At 54.3% G+C, this 19944-nt stretch overlaps 2 protein-coding genes across 2 annotated transcripts in view; both read left to right on the plus strand.

Annotated features, from left to right (window-relative positions):
* Window positions 1–19944, plus strand: part of CFAP161 (cilia and flagella associated protein 161) — a 60426-nt gene that overhangs the window by 2067 nt on the left and 38415 nt on the right. The window lies entirely within an intron of this gene.
* Window positions 295–2423, plus strand: TLNRD1 (talin rod domain containing 1). The gene has a single exon (XM_037164205.2). It carries the CDS (start codon window positions 694–696, stop codon window positions 1789–1791), a length of 1098 nt encoding a protein of 365 aa, XP_037020100.2. The 5' UTR covers window positions 295–693; the 3' UTR covers window positions 1792–2423.

Raw genomic sequence — 19944 nt, forward strand, 5'->3', positions numbered from 1 at the left:
CCGCCCGACTGACTCCGAGAGGCCGCGCCAGCACCGGCCACACCCTCGGCCCCACCGCTGCCTCCGGGCTGCTTCCCGAGAGCCGGAGGCAGGAGATGCCCCGGGGCGGCCGCGCGTCCCCAAGCGCCACCCTCGGCGGCCGCCGTCGCAAGGAAGTGCCGCCGGGCGGGGTCCCGGCGCCTAAAGCCCACGTGCACCGCAGAGCCGAGGAGGTTGACAGCAGAGCTTGCCCGAGCCGCTGCGCGCGCTCCTCCCTGAGGAAGGGATTTTGATTTCAAAGAAAGGAAGGAAGGAAGGACAACTCCCAGCTTCCCCTCCCGCCCTCCCGCTCCGGCGGCCGGCCGGCCGGGCCATGCCCAGAAAGGCGGCAGCCGCGGCCCGGCAGAAGGGACTTTCCTGGCGGCCCAGCGACAAGGAGCGAGTACTGTGAGTTTGCTGTGCTCAGTTCATGGTTCCAGCAAGACCTCCCGAAAACCGAACGCCACAGTCCCGCCCCACACCTCGAAGAGCTTACTGCGTTCCCCTGTGCCGCCTCCGCCCCGCGCCCTCCGCCCGCGGCGGTGGATGGCATGATGGTGCGGGGAAGGCACCGCGGCCCTGGCCAGCTGAGTCGCGACGGCCGTGGGGGCGGCGGCAGAGGCAGCGGAGGCGGTAGCGGGCTCCCCAGCGGTATGCCAGTGCCCCCCGGGCGCGATGGCTAGCGGCAGCGCTGGGAAGCCCACCGGCGAGGCGGCTTCTCCGGCTCCTACGGCTCCTACGAGCGTCGTCGGCGGGACCAGCTCACAGCCACGGAAAAGGCTAGTGTCCGTGTGTGACCAGTGCAAGGGCAAGATGCAGCTGGTGGCCGACCTGCTACTGCTGTCAAGCGAGGCCAGGCCCGTGCTCTGCGAGGGTCCCACCTCCACCGGCGCAGGCGCCGAGTCCTTTGAGCAGTGCCGGGACACCATCATCGCACGCACCAAGGAGCTCTCCATCCTCACCCACGACGTGCAGAGCCAGCTCAACATGGGCCGCTTCGGAGAGGCGGGAGACAGCCTGCTGGAACTGGGCGATCTGGTGGTGTCACTGACGGAATGTTCTGCCCACGCGGCCTACCTGGCGGCAGTGGCCACGCCCGGTGCGCAGCCCGCACAGCCGGGGCTGGTGGACCGCTACCGTGTAACTCGCTGCCGCCACGAGGTGGAGCAGGGCTGCGCCATGCTGCGCGCCACCCCGCTGGCCGACATGACCCCGCAGCTGCTGCTGGAGGTGTCGCAGGGCCTGTCTCGCAACCTCAAGTTCCTGACAGATGCGTGTGCCCTTGCCAGTGACAAGTCCCGGGACCGCTTTGCACGCGAGCAGTTCAAGCTGGGCGTCAAGTGCATGAGCACGAGCGCGTCCGCGCTGCTGGCCTGCGTGCGCGAGGTCAAGATGGCGCCCAGCGAGCTGGCGCGCAGTCGCTGCGCGCTCTTTAGCGGGCCGTTGGTGCAGGCGGTGAGCGCGCTGGTGGGCTTCGCCACCGAGCCACAGTTCCTGGGTCGCGCAGCGGCCTTGAGCTCTGAGGGCAAGGCCGTGCAGACTGCCATCCTCGGTGGTGCCATGAGCGTGGTGTCAGCCTGCGTGCTCCTGACCCAGTGCCTCAGGGATCTGGCGCAGCACCCCGATGGGGGCGCCAAGATGTCGGACCACAGGGAGAGGCTGAGGAACTCGGCCTGCGCCGTGTCTGAAGGCTGCACCCTGCTATCTCAGGCTTTAAGGGAGAGGTCTTCGCCCAGGACTTTACCGCCAGTGAATTCCAATTCTGTGAATTAGCACCCCCTTTTACCCACCCCATCCCCTTTTTCTACCCCCAGGCTAAAGGAAAATACTTATTGTCTGCCCCTCTCCATTTATACCAAAGAAATCATAGGTGAAGCTCCCTCCCACCCCCTACGTTAAATGCTCGGAGGATCTTCCCGAAGGCAGGGCCATGCATCCAGTTTACACACACACTCGGGCCGTGCCCAGCAGCCCCCGCAGCCTAGGGACCTGGAGACTGAAGACGTGTAATCCGCCGTTGCGGGGTTACCCCCACCCCACCCCAGCTCCTCTTCAGGAATCCCTCAACCAAACTTTATTAACTAATTGGGCAGGAAGGAAGTCATGGGTTCATTTCTTTTTTGGTCTTTTCTGATTAAAAGAATGGTTACCTCAGTTTTCACTCCGTAGACATGGATGTAGCTACCTTTTTTTGTATGTTGTTCTTTTTTAAGTCGGATGAGGCATATACTTGGTGTGGAAAGAGTCTGCCCTTGCCATGTGATTTGCAAATGGGGAATCTACTGTGAGTGTGTGTTTTATTTTCTGATTTACACTATATAGAGTGATTTTTCCCCCCAATGTCAAGTTTTTACCTTGCATGTACTGGAGTATTTATTTCCTCTATTAAAATGTTATGTTTCTCAGATGGCTTTCTGCGGTTATTGCGGAATTTCAAAAATGGCGGTACTGCATGCTGCCTGTCATCCCCGGAAGGGCGCCGTCGGAAGGGGACTGCATTCAGTAACAGCGAGATGGGTTCCCAGGCCTCAGCCCTTTGTATGTTTTCGTGGAGTTGCTTCTCCAAGAGCAGCCTAGGATTCGGAAAGAGGGAAAAGTCTGGTTTGTCCTCTACTTGTGTTTTTCAGCTTAACCTTGTGGGGGCGCCAGTCTCTCCAGGTCAGAGGGTCTGTGCATGGAACTGCAGAAGTTCCATCCATCAAATGAGAGTGCGCCTCTCTTTCATGTAGACAGGTCTGTGCAGATGAGACGCAGTTACTCTTGGTTTGAGAAGAAAGAGTGGAGGGTTCTAGATAGTTTAATGGAGGCACAGCTATTTTGAAAAGTATTAAGAGCTTCCTAGGATCCCAGCATAATTGCAGGCAAAAGGCTGATTCTTGTGACCTTCAGCTCTTGCCAGTTCTGCCCTGGTTGGTTGTATGTTGGGAGAATGCGTTGTTGACTGATATTTGGAGTTATTTAAAGGTAGTTTTCCTTTCTGTAAACATTTTAAGAAAAAAATGGGATGTATAGTTTTTGCTCAACATAGTGGAATTTTCAGCATTTTTCACTGAAGTACAACAAATTTATTTGCACTTCTTAGGAGAGCCCCATGGCTAAAAACTCCTGCCTCCTTCGCATTTGCTCATTTCACACGTTACGTGGGCCAGGTCATGCCTAAATCCCTGCAGTTCCCACAGCCTGAAAAGAAAGGAGTTCTCACCTATTATGTTAGGGAAGTTCTGTTGACTTTTACTTGAATGGCTGTCTTTGTTACAAGAACATCAAATTCGGTGTGTAAAAACATCTTTAAATTTGTGTGGAGTGAAATGAAAACTGTTTAATTTCTCTGAATTTGAAATTTGAGAAGTCTGAAAGTAGGCTATATACATTTTAAAAAATGGTCAAGGAAGCTGATATTGCTCTCTCTTAGGTGTTGGTAGATTTACATTTTTAAGGTCATTAAAAGACAGATATTCAGTCCCCTCCCCCTTCCAGGTTTAAGTTCTGGATCAGTTAGGTTCAGGAAGTGTTGAGGGGGGAGTCTGGAGACGGGATGAAGCTAACCCACCTGCGGGTGATGGGTGACTGTCCTGCCTGCCTCTAGGGGTTTTCCCTTATTTGAATTGATTGGGTTTCCGTAAGTTACACTAGAGTTCATAATTCCATGGTTCCTTTACCTTCTGCAGATCACAAAGAATCAACGGGAAGGAACAAACAAAAATAAAATGAAGGCCAGAAATCTGTAACTTTGATTATGAAAAATGGCAGTTGTTCCTTGGACTCATTTTTTGCAGAAACTGTTTTTAGGACAATGCAAGCTCCTCCCAAAGTCACTTTCCCTGTCTGGGAAGTGGTGCTTGTTAGCTAATCACCCAATTAACTGTGGAACTTCTTTTTCTTTTAAGTTAAGCAGTTGCTGGTGTGAACATTTCCGTGTAGTGAAGGTTTTGACTTGCCATATTCAAAATCTGTCCTCTGAAGTTGTTACGTTTCAATCGTGTGTCCACCTCTTTTTCCTCTTCTGCCTCTAAAATAAGTTCGGGGTTTTCCTTCCAGCAGGTGGCTCGAAGTGAAGCCTGCTTCTGTTTCCACGGGGTTCAGGAAACCAGCGTGAAGAAAGGACATCATCTCTGCATCTGTACTGCTTGGCTGGGCACAGGCCTTGGGCACAGGCCTTTGACATTCTAACTTCCTTCCAATGGACCAGGTTGCTAAACTTGTTTTTAAAATAGCCTTGACTTTTTTAAAAAAGGAGCATCTCAGACCTATTTCACTGGGCTTAATAAGGTCAGCAGAGATAACTGGTTCCAGGAATAAAATCACCCTGGCCTGATTTTTCTTTTTAAATTAAACCACACTAGAGTTAATTTTAAGACATCAATTCTTGCACTTTCTCCTCGCTTCCTGGGGCAAGTTTTCTTACAAGGGCTTAATGGGCCCCATCCCGACGTGGCGGGGGGGTTGTTGAAAACCTTTCTTGAATGGACATAGGAGAAGGAAATGATTGCAGCTTTAAGTTCTCAGAACAAAAGCCATTATTTATGATAGCCACCCCAAGTAAATGGCACAGAGGCCACCACACACAAGACACAAGACTTAGTTATAATAGCAATAAGGGCACCTGTCTTTCCTCGGCTGTTTTAAGCATAGCCTTTTTCTCTTCATTCTGAGTTGATGTTAGGAAATATAAAAATCACATATGTGTGTATTTTTCTCCCTGCCTTTATCTCTCATCTCTGCCCCAGTTTTGTGTGTTTTGTTTTTTTTAAAATTCACAGTCATGTTTCTTAGACACTATTTAGCTTTATAATTCAGGAAGCATCCATTCTATCTGATTGGTTATTCGACAAACACTTTTTTTTTTAAGCTGGCATAGGAAGCTAAGATAGTTGGCAGTTTCGAAATAGCTGATTTTAACAGAAACACCTGTTTTTCGGAATGAGTGTGATGGGGGTGACCCGGAGCTCAGGCAGGGGCCTTGAACATGACCACTGGGTGAACACGACGGGGCTGGGAGAAGAGACTGCTGAGGCAGCCGTCGTTCTGTGTCCCCTGCGGGGCGTCCCCCCTGGACTGCCTTCCAGGCTCTCGTTCCCAGTGACCGACCAGCCGAGCCCTCGCGGGGACTGTCCCTGGGTTTCTGGTGTGGACACAGATATAGGCGTTTCTCTCAGTCGGCGTTGTGAAGTCCGAGGGCCTGTGCTACCTGGGTAGGGCGTTTTCTGCAGGGCGACTCGGGTGAGTGAGTTGCGGTTTCCACTGGCAGGAGGCTCCGGGATTGAGCTGTGGCTCCTCCCATTGCGCAGACCTGGTGCAGTTTCAGGCCTGGTCCGTGTGCACCCAGCACCAGCAGCACCCCGGGCCCTACCACGGGCCTGTTGGATGGGGAAACTCGGGGTGGGTCGGTCTGCGTTTTCAGGTCCTCCCTAGTGATTCCAATGCATGCCCAGGCCACAGAACCAAAGGCCTTCAAGGCCTTCAGGTGTCTTTCTCTGCCCACCGACTCTGGAAGTCCCGAGCGCTTCTGTGTCAGGAGGCAGCAGCGTTTCTGCTGGTTCCTTGTTTGCGCAGGTGTTGGTTTCTGTAGATACTGCGAGTTCCTTTCTTCAGATAGGGAAGATAATTTCGTCTCTCCTGCCATTTGGAATTGACAGGTTTTTCTCTGTGTGTGTGTGTGCGCGCGTGCCTGCAGGTGTGCATGTGTTAACAAGGACAGAGCTCCGCCCCCCTCCCACGCCCCTTTACGATGAACTGAAGTTGTAGTAAATGGGCAAATTCGCTTTTCTGGGTTTTGTCTGTTGAGTTCTGCCCTGGGAAGTGAAAACTGGCCAATGACCTAATGAAAGAATCTGTCCTTTAGCTCTTTGCCCGAGAAAGAGCACTTTGCTATTATTAGGTTTGTAAAGTACTCTTCGGAACCAGGTGAGGCCTGCAGACTCTGCGGCTCACGTAGGGAGAGCCAAAGCCTGCGGTCTGCTCGGGAAGTGCACCCTCTATGGCCTACATGCACCCAGAATCAGGAGGTCAGTTAGAGCGGGAGGCCCCCGCTCAGAAGGGGCATCCTGAGGGCTGGCGTTGGCGTCACTCAGGAACTTGGTGGACAGCAGAATCCAGGCTGCACCCCAGACCTACCCACTCAGAATCTGCTCTTTGGTGAGATCTCCAGGTCCTTTCTCAGCACCTTAAGTTTGAGAAGCACTGTGGTAAAAGAGAAATGTCCTGGCCATGACCAAATTGTGTCTCTTCTCTACTGTGGGAACTGAAGAATTCATTAGGTCCGTTTACATCTTTTTAGCTTATGAAGTGTTCGTGGGTATGGTGCAATCGGGTCCTAAGCAAGCAAGCGAGGTGGGCAGGTGTTAGTCACAGTGCTTGTCATCTAGACATCTGCGCCCTGTTCTGCTTCCTGCTGTGACAGCCAGATCAAATCTCTGACGAATCCCCGTGATGCACTCGGCCTTGGGACGCGCACCGGAGACTATTTCTGTCTGCTTTAGAAGGTCACTGTGGGAATGATCTAAAACACTTCGTGTTCAAGTCAGTTTCCCCTAATAATTTTGGCCTTTACCCTTCCACTGATTTGACAGGGCAGACACGTGGTCGCAGCCTCACAGGTGCCGGAAGAAAGAGCACAGCCCAGCCCTCCGCACCGCCTCCGCTCTCCCGGGGACCGCGCACGTCCTCTGAAACGCTGCCGCAGCCATGGTGCAGTTCTGAGCGTTCAGGCTGCAGGCAGACTTAGTCTTCTGCCTCCCCCTCCCCCCTTTCCCTCTGTTGTCTGCATCTCTGAGTTTTGTTTTTTTTTTCTTTCCTTATTTCTTTACCTTTTTCATCCAGCCTCCCAACCCCGTGTCCTCTCACGGCTTACTTTGCCTCAACTCTAGATGCCACTCAAGGGTCTGGTCAAGTGAAAAACGACTAGTCAGTTGTATTACGAGCCCGCCTCCAGCCCGCCTCGGCGGAGAGGGAGGTCAAGGGGAAGCCTGTGGGACCGGAGCGCCCCCCTGTGGGGAAACTGAGCGCATTGGGCGCCCTCCCGGCGTCGGCTTTTCTTTTTGTGGTGCCCATCAGCTTCCTGCTCAGCACTGATCGGCCAGTCATGCCGGCACCTTCCCTCAGATAAAACTCGGGTGAAGTGATTTTCTTACGCATTTCCTCGGTGGCCAGGCTTTACTTAAACTCTCCTTTTCCTCCAGGTCCCATGATAAAGGTATCTCTAAAAGCGTAAACAGGTTCCTTTTTACCATCACCTGCAATTTGATGTGTGAAGGGGTTAGTAATGCTCTGGAAAGTTGCCCAAAGGACTGATGAGGATGGGTCATCTGGTATTTTTCAGCTGTCTTAGTGATTTCCTGACACCGTCGCCATAGGTGGAGTTGGTGCTGTGACCAGCGAGTCCCTTGGAGACGGCTCCAAGTCCGGTCGGCCTCAGTCTCTGATCACAGGACAGAGAAGGAGTTTTCCCACCTCCATCACCCATCCATGTCTCTGCAGCAGAACTGCAGGCAGAATGGGTAGGAAATACTTTCAAAGATGACCCAGTTCCTCCGCCCCTCCCCGCAGTGCCAGCCAAAGCTCTTGCCCACCAGGGTTTCTAGAAACCTCGCCAGTTCTCGACTTCACTAGGATGTCGCACTTCATGACCAACCACAGGACACCTGACAGAGCCACACTAACGAGAGATGAGGGTGTGAGACCTTTGTCACGTAGGGTCAACTTGCTGATAATAACCACCCTGGCTGGATTGCTGTCCGGGTCTAGGGTGGTGTCAGTTTCAGTGAGTCTGATGATAAAATGTTTCCATTGTAGCGAACGGTGACTGGCGTTTGGGCCCATGCTCGGAGCCCTCTGTCACCTCGTTAGGGAGGAACAACTCAAGGCCACGCGCGAGCCGGTAATTATCAGGACAATCGGAGAAGCCCCACCCTTGCCTGTCCTCGATAAAATCGACATGAGGCACTGCTTTTCTGCCCATAGTGATGCTTCCCAGGCCCACCCTCCCTGGGTGTGTCGTCTGGGTGACTGAGGACATGTAGTAAGTGCTGCCCACACCCCACAGAACCTCATCCGGTGGGAGCCCGTCCATGGTTTCATTGTCATGGGAGCTGATTCTCCTTGGACATAGAAGGGTTATTCACTGTAAATGCTACAAGGAAGAGGTTTTAAATCTATATTTAAAAAAATGTGAGCCTGTGTCCTTGTTTTACGTGTGAGTGTGTCCAAGAGGTTCGTGCGGTGTGAGTATCAGTGTGGGTTGTCAGGTCTCAGGGCGAAGGCGCTTGAGTGCTTTCCACCGTCTTCGTAGTTCGAGAAGTGAATTCTGTTGGGTCTGCTGGGCATTCCTGTGGATTTTTTTGAAGGATGTCCCAATCGCCTAAACTAAACTGTCCTTCCTGCATTGTTTCGGCCCCTTTTGTCCCAGCTGGGAAGCGAAGGGCTCACTCACTCCACACAGGCTGCGAGGCCGTCACCGGCGCCTCCAGGCATGTGACATTGGGAGCTTCACCCTGCACTTTTCAGGGGGACCCCTCTAGTAGACCCTTCTTAAGACTTTGTATCCGGAGTTGGAAGACAGACGTGAGCTTAGAATGTAGTACAAGTGGTAGAAAGGCAGGAAAATTACACGAGAGGCCGGGGCACGCACAACGGTGAATGTTAACGAGGATCCGGTAGCTTAGGTCTGCTGCTGTCGACCTTGTCGTCCTGATGACTTGGACATATCATCCTGGTGACCAGGAGGGAGGGCGTCAGCATCAGAGCCAGTCTCTCCGATTCTCAGTGCCAGGCGACCACCTACAATTTAAGTGGGGATTTCACTGAATTCCTTCTCTGTGCGGCTGGAGGGTACAGCTTTCAGTTAGATACCGACAGGTGCCTTCCTTACGCATGGGCTCCGTTCCAGTTTCCCGGCATTATTTGCTGTTCTGCTCATTAATTTTGAGTAGTGTGGGTGCAGAACACAATACAGTTCCTGGACCGGTTTACTCTGCAGGAAGCAAAACAAGGCCCCCCACCCCCCCACCCCCCGGTCATCCAAGCTGCTGACCTGAGCTTGAATCGGGAGCCCTGAGTGGGGCCTCTGCCCTCTTTGCAGGACAGTGAGAGCCCAGCTGGGGCACCTGAAGGTGGATCCGGTTAGGAGTGGGGCCGGCTGACGGACTGGGAGCCTTCTGAGGCAAGAACTTGTTTTTTTTTAATCTCCGCCCTCCTTAGCAGGTGGCCAGCATGTTCAAATGTTTGTCTAATGAAAGGAAAGCGAGAGGTGGCATGTTCTGAGCTCCCGCTATGTCAGCAACGACCTTTGCCCTCTGCCTCTCAGTCCTTAGAGTAGCCTTTCGAGGTGCGAAGTCTGGTTCTCATTTTGCAGACCAGGGTGCTGACCTGAAACCACTTGCCCAGGGTCTCAGAGAACAAAGTGGGGGGGAAAGACGGACCAAAGTCCGTCTGGCGGGGCCCAGCGTTCTTGCCGACAAGGCTGCAGTGAATGAATGACTTAGAGGGCGGAGTCCATCTGCCCTTGGAAGCCACACCGCTCCCCGCCTCCATTATGGTTCCGCCTTAACCATGACAATTTTTGCAGGTTTCCTCCAAAGCCTTTGGTGTGATTCTCTCTGGGACGATTTACAGAGGGCCTGATGCCTGCAGCTCCCTCAGGAAGGCCCAGGCAGGGCTGACGATGTGCACAGGCAGCTCTCTGCCTGCTGCGTGGCCCTGGCATCCAGGGGGAGGCTTGGGGAAGACCGACCTCTGGCTTGTCAAGTAGCCTGCACTTGGATCTCTAAAATGCTCGCATCCGTGTTATTTGCTCACTTGCCACACTCCACAGTTTCCTTGTTTATCTTTAGAGGCTATCCTCACAGGGTACAAGACAAACTCTGCCTTGTGGCACCTGCAGCTGGGGCGGCCTCTCAGCTCCCTGCACCTCTCCTTCCCACCCCGCTGACTGCAGCCTGTATGGCGAGCTGTCCCTACATGAGTACAAGTTATAATGACTCTGCTTACCTATGCGAGTCGCCACTCTGTCTCATCATCAGGTGGCAGAGTCGTTTTCTTATCTCCGGCGACTAACAGTGAGCATCTCTGTGTGGGCACACGTGGTACCCTGAGTCCTCTCAAGCTCCAGGAAGAAGAGCCTCGGAAGTAGATATTTCATCAACCCTTCCCTTTGTCTGAGTTGCCTTTAGTCAGTTGCCAGGGCCTTTTGAATCCTTCCTGGAACCCTCAGCATCTGTTCCTTTTTCTCCTTGCTGTGCTGCCTGGACCCTGGACAGGCCCTCCCTGGCCCTTGCCCGGACAGCGCTGCACACCCAGCCTCCTGGGCTGCAGCCGGCACCACCACCTCCCTCCCCATCACTCCTGCTGGCAGCAGCAGAAGTCGGAGCCAAGGCTGCAGCGTCAAGTTCTCAGCATCTCGGCACGTTTATTGCACTCCGACAGTATGCAGCCAAACTGGGCCCACGCTGGACAGCACCAGGCCCTGGTCAGGCGTGGCCGCCATCTCCCAGTGCCCCCGCCCAAGCTGTGGTTTCAGTGGGACAGATCTCGGGCCACCACCCGTGCTCTTACTCCTGGCCCCTTGCCTTCGCTGGCATTGGCCTCTGCACGAAGTGTTGTCCCAACCTCCCGGGGTCGCTCACCCCGTCAGCCTGGACCACTTCCAGTGCTGCGGACAGGGCTTGACCTTCGAAGGCCTTTCCAGGATTTGGGTGGGTTCCAAGGAGAGGCTTGAGAGGCCCTGGATGGACCAAAGTCTCCCCTTGGACAGTCTAAGCTCCTTGGGCCCTCAGCTACGTCTTGGCTCTGGGCTCTGAGCTGCAGGACTCATTGCCGATGGGCGACATTTCCGGTCGGTGTCCTCGGGGTGGGGCTGGGCCCAGGGGGACAGGGAAACGACGTCCCACCCAGGAAGGGCATCTTTTTCCTTAAACAGACCTAGAGTTGAATTCCCCGGGGGGAGACTTTGAACCCAGTGTGAGGACTGGCTGAGGGAGCGAGTTTGGCGTTCAACTCCACAATTGTTATAATGCAAAAATGACTAGTGATCTTCCATATTTGGGTTTGGGTTATCATTGTGTACTGAGGCAGAGCTCTGTGTGAGCGGTGCCCACCAGCACCTGGGCCTATGTCTTTCCTGCCCGGGCCTAGATCCTGTGAAGGGAGGAAAGAAGCTGAGGCATTAGGGAAGGCAAGTGGGGTGCTCCGCCAAAGCTGGGGGGCACTGAAAGCCTTGGAGGACCTAGCAACCTGTTTTTACACCTACTGTTTGAAGAGTTCCATTATAACTGTGTGTTTGTGTGTGTGTATATGTATATATACAGTATATACTGTATATATACAGTATATACAGTATATACTGTATACAGTATATACTGTGTATATGTATATACAGTATATACATATACACACACACACATTGCATCTGACAGTTGACACTACCTAAAAAATAAGATTATGGTGATCTTATTGAAATTAAAGGAGTTGTTTAAAACAAAGGTATCCCACCTACTTAATTATTTGATTTAGTCTGTCTATCATAATCATGGTTTCAATAGAGTAATGAGCAGATAGAGTGGCCCTGGATAACTTTCATAAAAAAAAAAAAAAAAAACTGAGTTGTTGGTGTCCCCAGTCTGGTGACAGGACATGGATCACAGGAGCTTTGGTCAGGGCTGGGGGACTGGGGGTGCTGGGGCTCCACGGACAGCCTTTGCCTCAAGCTGAGCACCTGTGCATGATGGTCACCAAGGGACCCACCTTCTCTCTGACTGTGTTTTTCAAGTTTAAAAGAGAAAAACACGGGCGTGCACACTGAGTGAAAAGAGCAGCACTGTCAGTGGTTCCGCTTTGAGCCGCCCGAACACCTTGCTCCAGGGCTCAGATGCACCAGCTTAGGGCCCTGCACCCCCAGCTTGAGGGCGAAGCAGAACTGGGAGGGTGGGTGTGAGAGAAGAAGGCTGTGCTTCCTGCCTTCGCTCCGCCCTGCCCGCTCCCCAGCACACCCCGACATCTCCTGTCCGTGGGCACCTGCTTCCGAAGCCTTCCAGGTCAGCTCACAGCAGCTGAGGTGGGCTCACCACCCGCAGCACAGCCCCCTGGTGAGTTCTCCGAGGGAGCGCACTGACTCAGCTCACTGCGTCACTCCCTGGCGCATGGGTCCTTCTGACCTGCCAGCCTGGGCCTGCGGGAGCCTGAGTGTCCGCTGACAGGTCCCTGGACCCTCCTTGGTGGTCCGACATCCAAGATAGAAAAGTAAGACCCACTCCCGACACTTCCAGAAGAATTAATGCTCACAGACCATCACTTGCATGTCAGGAGCCAACCCTGGAAACCCCCAGCCCTGCAAGGCATAAAGGAATCAATCTGAGGTCGGGCTTTCTGTGCAAAACACACCAGAACAGGAATCTGGACTCCACGCCCCTGGCATCACTCAGCTGGCGTTTCTCCGCCCTCTCTATCCTCACAAACACATCTGTGAGCATCCATCTCAGGCCTTGTGCTTCTGCCCCAGCTCCAAAAGGGAGGGTGTCGTACTTGGTTCCCAGACAATCCACCAGCTCATCCCGAGGAGTGACAAAGCCACCGCTGAGATTGTACTCGGTGACTCCCACCGTTGGGGCGATACAGTCCGTCCCTTCAGAGTGGGGGTGGGGTCAACCTGGGGAGAGGGGGCTGCAGCCTGGGCATGAGCCCTGTCTTTGCCTTACTTCACGGACACTCTTAACAACATGCTGTGTCCTGGCCGTTGTTTTTTAACATTGAAGATTGGGGAAAGACGTGAGTTGTGCCGCAGACACAAAACACCGAAGCTGTGAGGCCCACACGGAACCGGGGCACGGGAAGACGTAGAAGAATCCGTGAGCTGTAGCAATGTGGTGCCAAAGGCACAGCAGGGCCTGCAAGTTTCAACCTCTGGTACGATTTGGAAGGCTCCCGACACCATTACGAAATGTCCCGGGAGCAGGGAGCTGGCCCTGACTGCCACCCGGATCGCTGGTTCTGAGACGCGGCTGAGGGCCCGAGCTTGTCTGGGACAACAGGCTCTTCCACACTGAACATTTTCCCACTTTGTTAAAAAGTAGGTTAAGTAAAATGGTATTAAAATGCCGTTTGAATCCTATGACCTGGGCGTACTACAGTCTGATCGGTCATTCCCTCAGAGTCGGAGGTTTGGTCACGTTCGTCAGCAGTTTAGTATGACCAGGACTGGACGTCTTTATGAGTGAGCTTTTTTTGCTCCATAGTTCTTTTTGTTTTAATTTTTATTTATTAATTTGAGAGAGAGAGAGAGAGACAGTGATATGTTGTTCCACTTATCTATGCACTTGTGTGGCCTCTTGCAGGTGCCCTGACGGGGGATCGAACCCACAACCTTGGTGTATCGGGACGGTGCTCCAACAAACTGAGCTACCCGGCTTGGGCTTTTCCCACATATCTGATCACTTGCTGGGATACAGTTGTAGCCACAGAGGAACAGTTTTATTTCCAGGTATTGGCTATTGTACAGAAGCTGTGCCCGCACTCAGCGTGACACGGACCCTGAGCACCAGGCACTGGTGGAGAAGTGATTAAACTCGGCTCCCGTCTTCAAGTGGCCCAGGGTCCAGGCGGGGAATGAGATGGACACACGAGCAGCTCTGGCCTCACAGAGAAAAACAACCACTGTCACCTCCGCCTGCCCCGGGGGAGTCAGAGGCCAGGGCTCTCCTGCGGGCCTGTCTTCGCTTGCTGCGTGACCTTGGGCAGGCCGTCCTCTCCGGGCCTTCGCATTCCCCTCTCCAATGAGGTCACTGGATTAGGTCACTTCTAGCGGTGCCTTTCCGTGCCCCTGATGTGCTCAAAGGGCATGGGTAGGCATGAGTGTGTACTTGACTTTTTTAGGGGCCTAATTACACCTAACAATCTGGGACAGTTTCGATGGGATGTTCAGGAAGGCACCGAGGTAGCCCTGAGTCCGCTCTAGGGCGACAGTGTTGTACAAACCAATTTTTTTTTTAAACCATATCATTGAAAGAGCAGGGTCCAGGCTTATAGCAAAGAGGAGCTGAGACATGAAGAGCTTTTAAAAAGGAGGAGCTTTTTAACGAGGACCCTTGTATTTACCTGTCACTGGAAATAAACATCAGTGGCCCCAGCGTGAGTCTCACCAGCCATCTGCAAACTGACTGCAAACATTGCTTCCTTTGCACCTTTCAAAGCTCTGCCACGTGAGTGTCTTTTTCCCTGTCTTATGGCTGAGGAACTGGAGCTGGAAGAGGAGGCAGGAACTGCTTTAGGGTGTCGCCCCAGGGAACATGAGGTCCAAGAAAAGCAAAACAAGCTAATTCTTGTCTTTTGAGTCTGAAGGCTGAGGTCAAGGTATAATCATGCCATTGTGTGAGATTTCCTTGGAAGGACGACTGTCCTAATCAGCGCTCCGATCTTTGGGCGCCGTGTGTATCAAGTAACAGTCCCTTCTCCCCCCAGCCCTGGTGTACTTTTTTTTCCAGGCACCACCTTGCATCTTCCTGCCCCTGCAGTTTTGTTTTGTGGGGGTGCTTTAGGACAAGCTGATGAAGCCTCTGTCCACAAAACCACTGGTCCGGCTGGGAGTTTGCAGCCTCAAGAGCACTGTGTCTGTGGAGTGCGTAGTAAGCTCCCGGGATGCCCCATCCCCGTTCCTGTTCCCCAGCGGTGGTTGGTCTGCTGTGGGGAGCCCTGGCCTGTGTGGACAGCACTGGACTATGGGAATGTGGACGGCCGGGCTGCGGCGGGACAAGGACTCTGGCCAGGCCCCAAGTTTGGAAATCAACTTAGGCATCATTTTCCTTCTAACTCAGTACTCTTTGCCCTAGGTTTCTCAATTGCTTTTTTTCTTTCTTTTTTTTCCCAATTGATTTGAGAGAGGGAAATACACTGATATGACAAAGAAATATCAATCGGTTGCTTTCTGGACGCCCCCTGACTCAGGATGGAGCCTGCAACCTTTCAGTGTGGAGAATAACACTGCAAGCAACTGAGCCACCCGGCCAGGGCAGAATTTCAGATGGACAGCGTCAAAGGGAGCTGTTCAGGAACAGACTAATCTCGACCTCAAGCCAGCCTCCGTGGGCCTGCTGTGCTCTGGGTGACATCCTCACTTTCACCTCCCAGTTTTCACAGGGGTGTCCCTGTTTGCAAAAACACAGGACAAGGGAAGCAAAAAAATGCAGGGGGGGTTGGCACCTAGAGGGTTCATCTGAAGACAGCAGGGTTCCCCCAAGCTTGTGGGACAGAGCAGCTCCTCCCCGAGCGCCGGCCCTGTGACAGGCACGTCACCTGCACTCTCGTGTCACACGGCACCCCCGTGATGTACACGCTCTGTCATGGCCTGCTGCTCACAGATGCAGCGTCACAGCCTCAGAGACTGTGGGCAACCTGTCCAAGGTCACACAGCCCACACACAGCAGAGCTTGGGGGCCAGGTGAGGTGGTGCCTAGAAAAAAGTACACCAGGGCTGGGGGAAGAAGGGACTGTTACTTGATATACACGGCGCCCAAAGATTGGAGCGCTGATTAGGACAGCCACCCTTCCAAAGAAATGTCACACAATGGCATGATTTGGACCCTCTCAGAGGGGTCTCGGTGACAGCATTTCCGCCGGCCTTTTTCTGGCTTGTTGATGGCCGCTACCTCGTTCCTGGGAAGGTCAGCTGGGCTGGGTCTGAGACTCGGTGCTCATGCCTACTGTTTGCCTGTGAGGGACTGCTCAATTCTGCCGACTGGCGTCCGTGAAGGCTCTCCTGCAACGCGACCGGGCCAGGGTGTCGTCGGCTCCCTCAGCAAGCTGCTGGGCCAGCGTTGCCTCGCTCTATCTCCCATCCCCCTGCCGCCCGAATGGGGAGGGCCGAGAAGCACCCAGCCCTGGTCTGTGGGCCAGGAATGCCTACCCTGGGTCTCTGAACAAGCAGGGCTTTCTTAGATAGGTGTGACCTAAGAGGAAAGGGAACTATGGCATCTGAGTTGCAGCTGACTGTAAAGCCCCTGTGATCTTGGTCCCTGTCATTTATTGAATCCGACGTATGAGTCAGCGGCTCCGTGGTGCAGCTGGAGGAAGCTTGCCACGCCATCTCTGATGCTCCGCGGGCAGTGTTCTCCCTGCCAGGTGCACTCCGTGTGGGTTTTGGAAGTGTCAGGGCCAGACTGGGTGGGTGCCAGGGGAAGAAACATCCAGAAACTCTTTGCTCTCCTGCTCCTGTCAAGGGGCAATGTTCCTGCACCAGGGTTCACTGCCATAAGCACAGAGAGGCCCAAACCATGCCACCGCTGTGTGAGAAAAGAAAGAGCTCTTAGTTCAGTGCTGGGTCGGCCCACAGGAAGCAGGGGGCCCCTGTCAGCTCTCCCCTCTGTGCAGGGTTCAGGGCAGGGTTTGGGGGTCGGGGAAACAGGTCTGCAGAAGCGCCGGTGGGCCAGGCTTTTCTCCAGGGACCTTGGAGCTTGGCCATTTCCCGGAAAGTAGCATCAGCACTAGATCTTCCAGGATGGTGGACCCTTCGCTTGGAAAGGTTCCCAGGTTCAAGTTCTGGTCCTGTCCTGTCCCTTGGTTCTGGGGTGAAGGGACGGGGAGTGAGAATTTTGGTCTCTTGTCTCTGAAAAGGAGCTCAGGACCTCATCGGGACCATTGGAGCTGGTTCCGTGGTGACGGCTACACCTGCATGGGCTGGGCAAGCAGGTGCTGAGGGCTGACTGCCGCTCGGGGTGGAGGTGGTGGGAGAGTGATTGGATGAGACCCACATCCTCAGTCAGGCCGAGGACATCCGAGTGTGCCCTTCCGGGAAGAATGAATGGGGCTGAGGGGACCTGGGCTTCCTCTCCTGCACACACAGGATACAGGCAGCAGAACCCGCAGGGGCAACGACAGTGAAGGGACGTTTTGGCTGGAGAACGGGGTCATTAGGGAGCCTCCTGTGGGTCACGTGCAAAGGGATCCTGCGGCTCGATTTATCCAAAGGGCACTCGGGGGCCATGCAGAGGAGATGGGTTGGACACCGCCCTCGGTGCTGGTGGCAGCGGTGTGGTTTGCAGGTTTGAAAAGCAGAGGCGTAGAACCATCGCCCTGGAAGTCACTGGAGGGAGAGACAGGAAGCAGGGAGCCCAGCGAGGAGCCATCTCATTCCTCGCTGGTCGGAGGGGCTGCGGCCCTGGCTGGCGGCACAGCGGTGGGGCAGGGGGAGACCAGCTCCCGCCACACAGGGGACTCCACCAAGCAGGCCACTGGAGCCGGGGAGGTGGGACGCCCGCACCTACGCCCACACCTTCCAGATGCTGCTCTGCAGTCAGAGAAAGGCTTTTGGTTTAGAGGGGACTGTTAAATCTTGTTGTTGTTTTTTTTAAGTAAACTTAAAAAAAATTTTTTACTTTAGAGGGGAAAGGAAGGAGAGAGGAAGAGAAATATCAATGTATGGTTGCCTCTGGTGCGTCCCCTGCTGGGAACTGAACTGCAACACAGGCATGTGCTCGGATGGGGAATCCAACTGCGTTCCTCTGGTTCGCAGGCCCGCGCTCAATCCACTGAGCTACACCAGCCAGGGCTAAAGTAAACTTTTAAATCCAAGCCTAACATATGTACATGAGAAGTGCTCAAACTGTGAGTTGGAACCTTTGATAAATCATGCAGCAAACACACTCATGAGACCAGCACCCAGATGCCCTTCCCGCTGGGGCCTCTCCCCTCCCCGCCCCTTCCCCCCGAGACCACCATCCCGACTTCCTAACCTTACTTTGCCTTTCATCCAATAGCGGCGAAGTTCATCCATATTGCTGCCTGCGGTTATAGTTCAGGCCCTCCCGGTACCTCGCTCTGCGAACTGAGCAAAGTTCATTCGCTCCATCTATTGTGGGAAGACGTTTGAGTTGTTCCCAGCTGAGAGTGATCGGGGATGAGGCTTCGGTGAGCACAGGGGGCGCACAGGGGCTGGTGTCTTCTGTGCGTGCAGGAGCACGCATGGCGCTGACCTGCTGGGTTTCCAGAGGGGAATTTTCAGTGGCGGCTGTGAAAGACTGTGGGGTGAAAGCCGCAGCTGTCGACAGATAAGGGTTGGGCTCAAGTCACGAACGGAAGCTGGGGTGGCATCTGAGGTGCGGCCAGAGCCACGCTGGCCCAGGAGCAGTGTATCGGGGCTGTCACGTGAGGGGACCACACCCCACCCCAGCCCAGAACCTTCGACAAAGTCATTTAAGGTTTCCTAGGCTCTCAGCTGGGAGGATCCCCGGGGCCAAGTTTCTTTGCCCCCTCCGGCTTCTGGAATTTTTGCAAAAAAAAAAAAAAATTCCCCCTGATTTTGTTTTTCCTGAAAAGTCGGACTTTCCCCTGGGTTTATGACACATGAGCCATTGCACTCAGCCATTTCTCCCAGCAGTTCGCACAACTGCTGTAATTTTAGCGTTTGGGGAAGCGCGTAGAGGGGGAGGGATGCGAGGAGAGCAGCACCGACCGCTGCCTGCTCGGTGCCCACAGGTGTCCGGGCTGCTGGAGGAGCTGGGCGATGCGCAGCACCCTCCAGAAGAACGGGGTCCCGCAGGACGTGGCTTCTTTCACCAGGGGAGCTTCTGCTTGCAGCACAAAAAGAGAATTTTCAAACTCCTTTGCACGTTAGAAAAAAAAGGGTCGTGTTCTGTACAACTGAATACTTATGCAGCCCAGATGTTAGCTGGAGGCCCCTGCCCACAAAGAGCTGTGTAAAATTAGCCCCACCCTCCACCCATCCCACGGTACATCCCACCAGGAATGCTGCTGATTCTCAGGCCCTCAGGGCTGTGCTGTCGTCTGCAGCTGCGTTACCAAGGTGGGACAGTCACCTGAGAGCTTGTCATCAGGAGTGTGGACGCTCAGCCCCTCCCCTGAGCCCAGGCCTGCTGCAGCAGAGGCTGCGTTTCCGCTAGGTCACGGTCGTCACGGTTTGAGTGGCACAGCTCTGGGGGAAGGGAGGGGCTCTGGAGTCTGACAGGCCTGAGTTCAAATCTTACTTCTGCCGCATGCGACCTGGTGGCCTTGCCTTGAGCTCCGCTTCCTCCTCTGTCAGTGCCGCAGCACGGGGAGGTCGACTGACGGCCGGTGGAGATAAGGCACGGAGCCTGGACCTGCAGCTTCTCCGACCGCATTCCTGCATCTTCCCGAGATGCACCGCGCCCGGAGGCAGGGCAATGCCTCCGCTGGCAGTGCGGGCTGAGATCCCAGAGACGTGCTTTTGCGTGTCTTCCCAAGGCGTTTGTTTACACTGTGCCTCCCACCCACCCACGCCCCAGCCAGCCTGTCTGGGAGTGAGCTCGGAGGAGGTCCCTGAACCTACAGCGGGGGCAGTGCCATTACTGGGGTGGTTATACCGATGCAGGGGGCCACACCTCCTTTCCAGTGCCACCGCGTCTTGGAGTTAGGCCCTGGCCCCGTCGGCAGGGGCAAGGCCGTGGGGGACGACTTCTGTCTCTCGGTTCAGGCAACAGAAACCTGGCTCGAACTGGCTTCTGAAAAACGGGGGCCAGCTCGCGGCCTCTGAAAGCACTGAGTCAAAACAGCAGAGGGGTGGCCTTGCCTCAGGACAGGCCGCATCTGGGAGCCTTACCGCTGGGGGAAGGTTCTTTGTTTTTCTGCGTCTTTTGGCGGGTGGGTGTCCTCACTGAGCCCTGGATTGTGCCCTGCGGTGAGAAACACAGCCACCACGTGGAGTCCTCGGGGCGGGAAATAGGCATTATGTGTCCATGCGTGGATAACCAAATAGACACCTACATCCCTGTCTGTAGTTAACTATCTGTCATCTGTCTATGACAACATGCAGTCATCCTTCAGATCCAGAGTGACCCGAGCCCTCAAGTCTGAGGTGCCGGGAATGGCTCTTCCGGGGAGTGAAATCACTCTGCATCTCGCCTTTTCCTTTGGGATTTGTCCCCCAGTTACCAAGGCTCACATGCCTCTCCAGGGCCACTGAAAGAAACC

The sequence above is a fragment of the Artibeus jamaicensis genome, unplaced genomic scaffold, assembly GCF_021234435.1.
Source record: "Artibeus jamaicensis isolate MK-2021 breed Jamaican fruit bat unplaced genomic scaffold, CSHL_Jam_final scaffold_612, whole genome shotgun sequence".
Classification (NCBI taxonomy): Eukaryota; Metazoa; Chordata; class Mammalia; order Chiroptera; family Phyllostomidae; genus Artibeus; species Artibeus jamaicensis.

What these genes read in the sequence shown, in the direction of transcription:
- TLNRD1 (XM_037164205.2), top strand. Translation starts at nt 694, where the DNA reads ATGGCTAGCGGCAGCGCTGGGAAGCCCACCGGCGAGGCGGCTTCTCCG.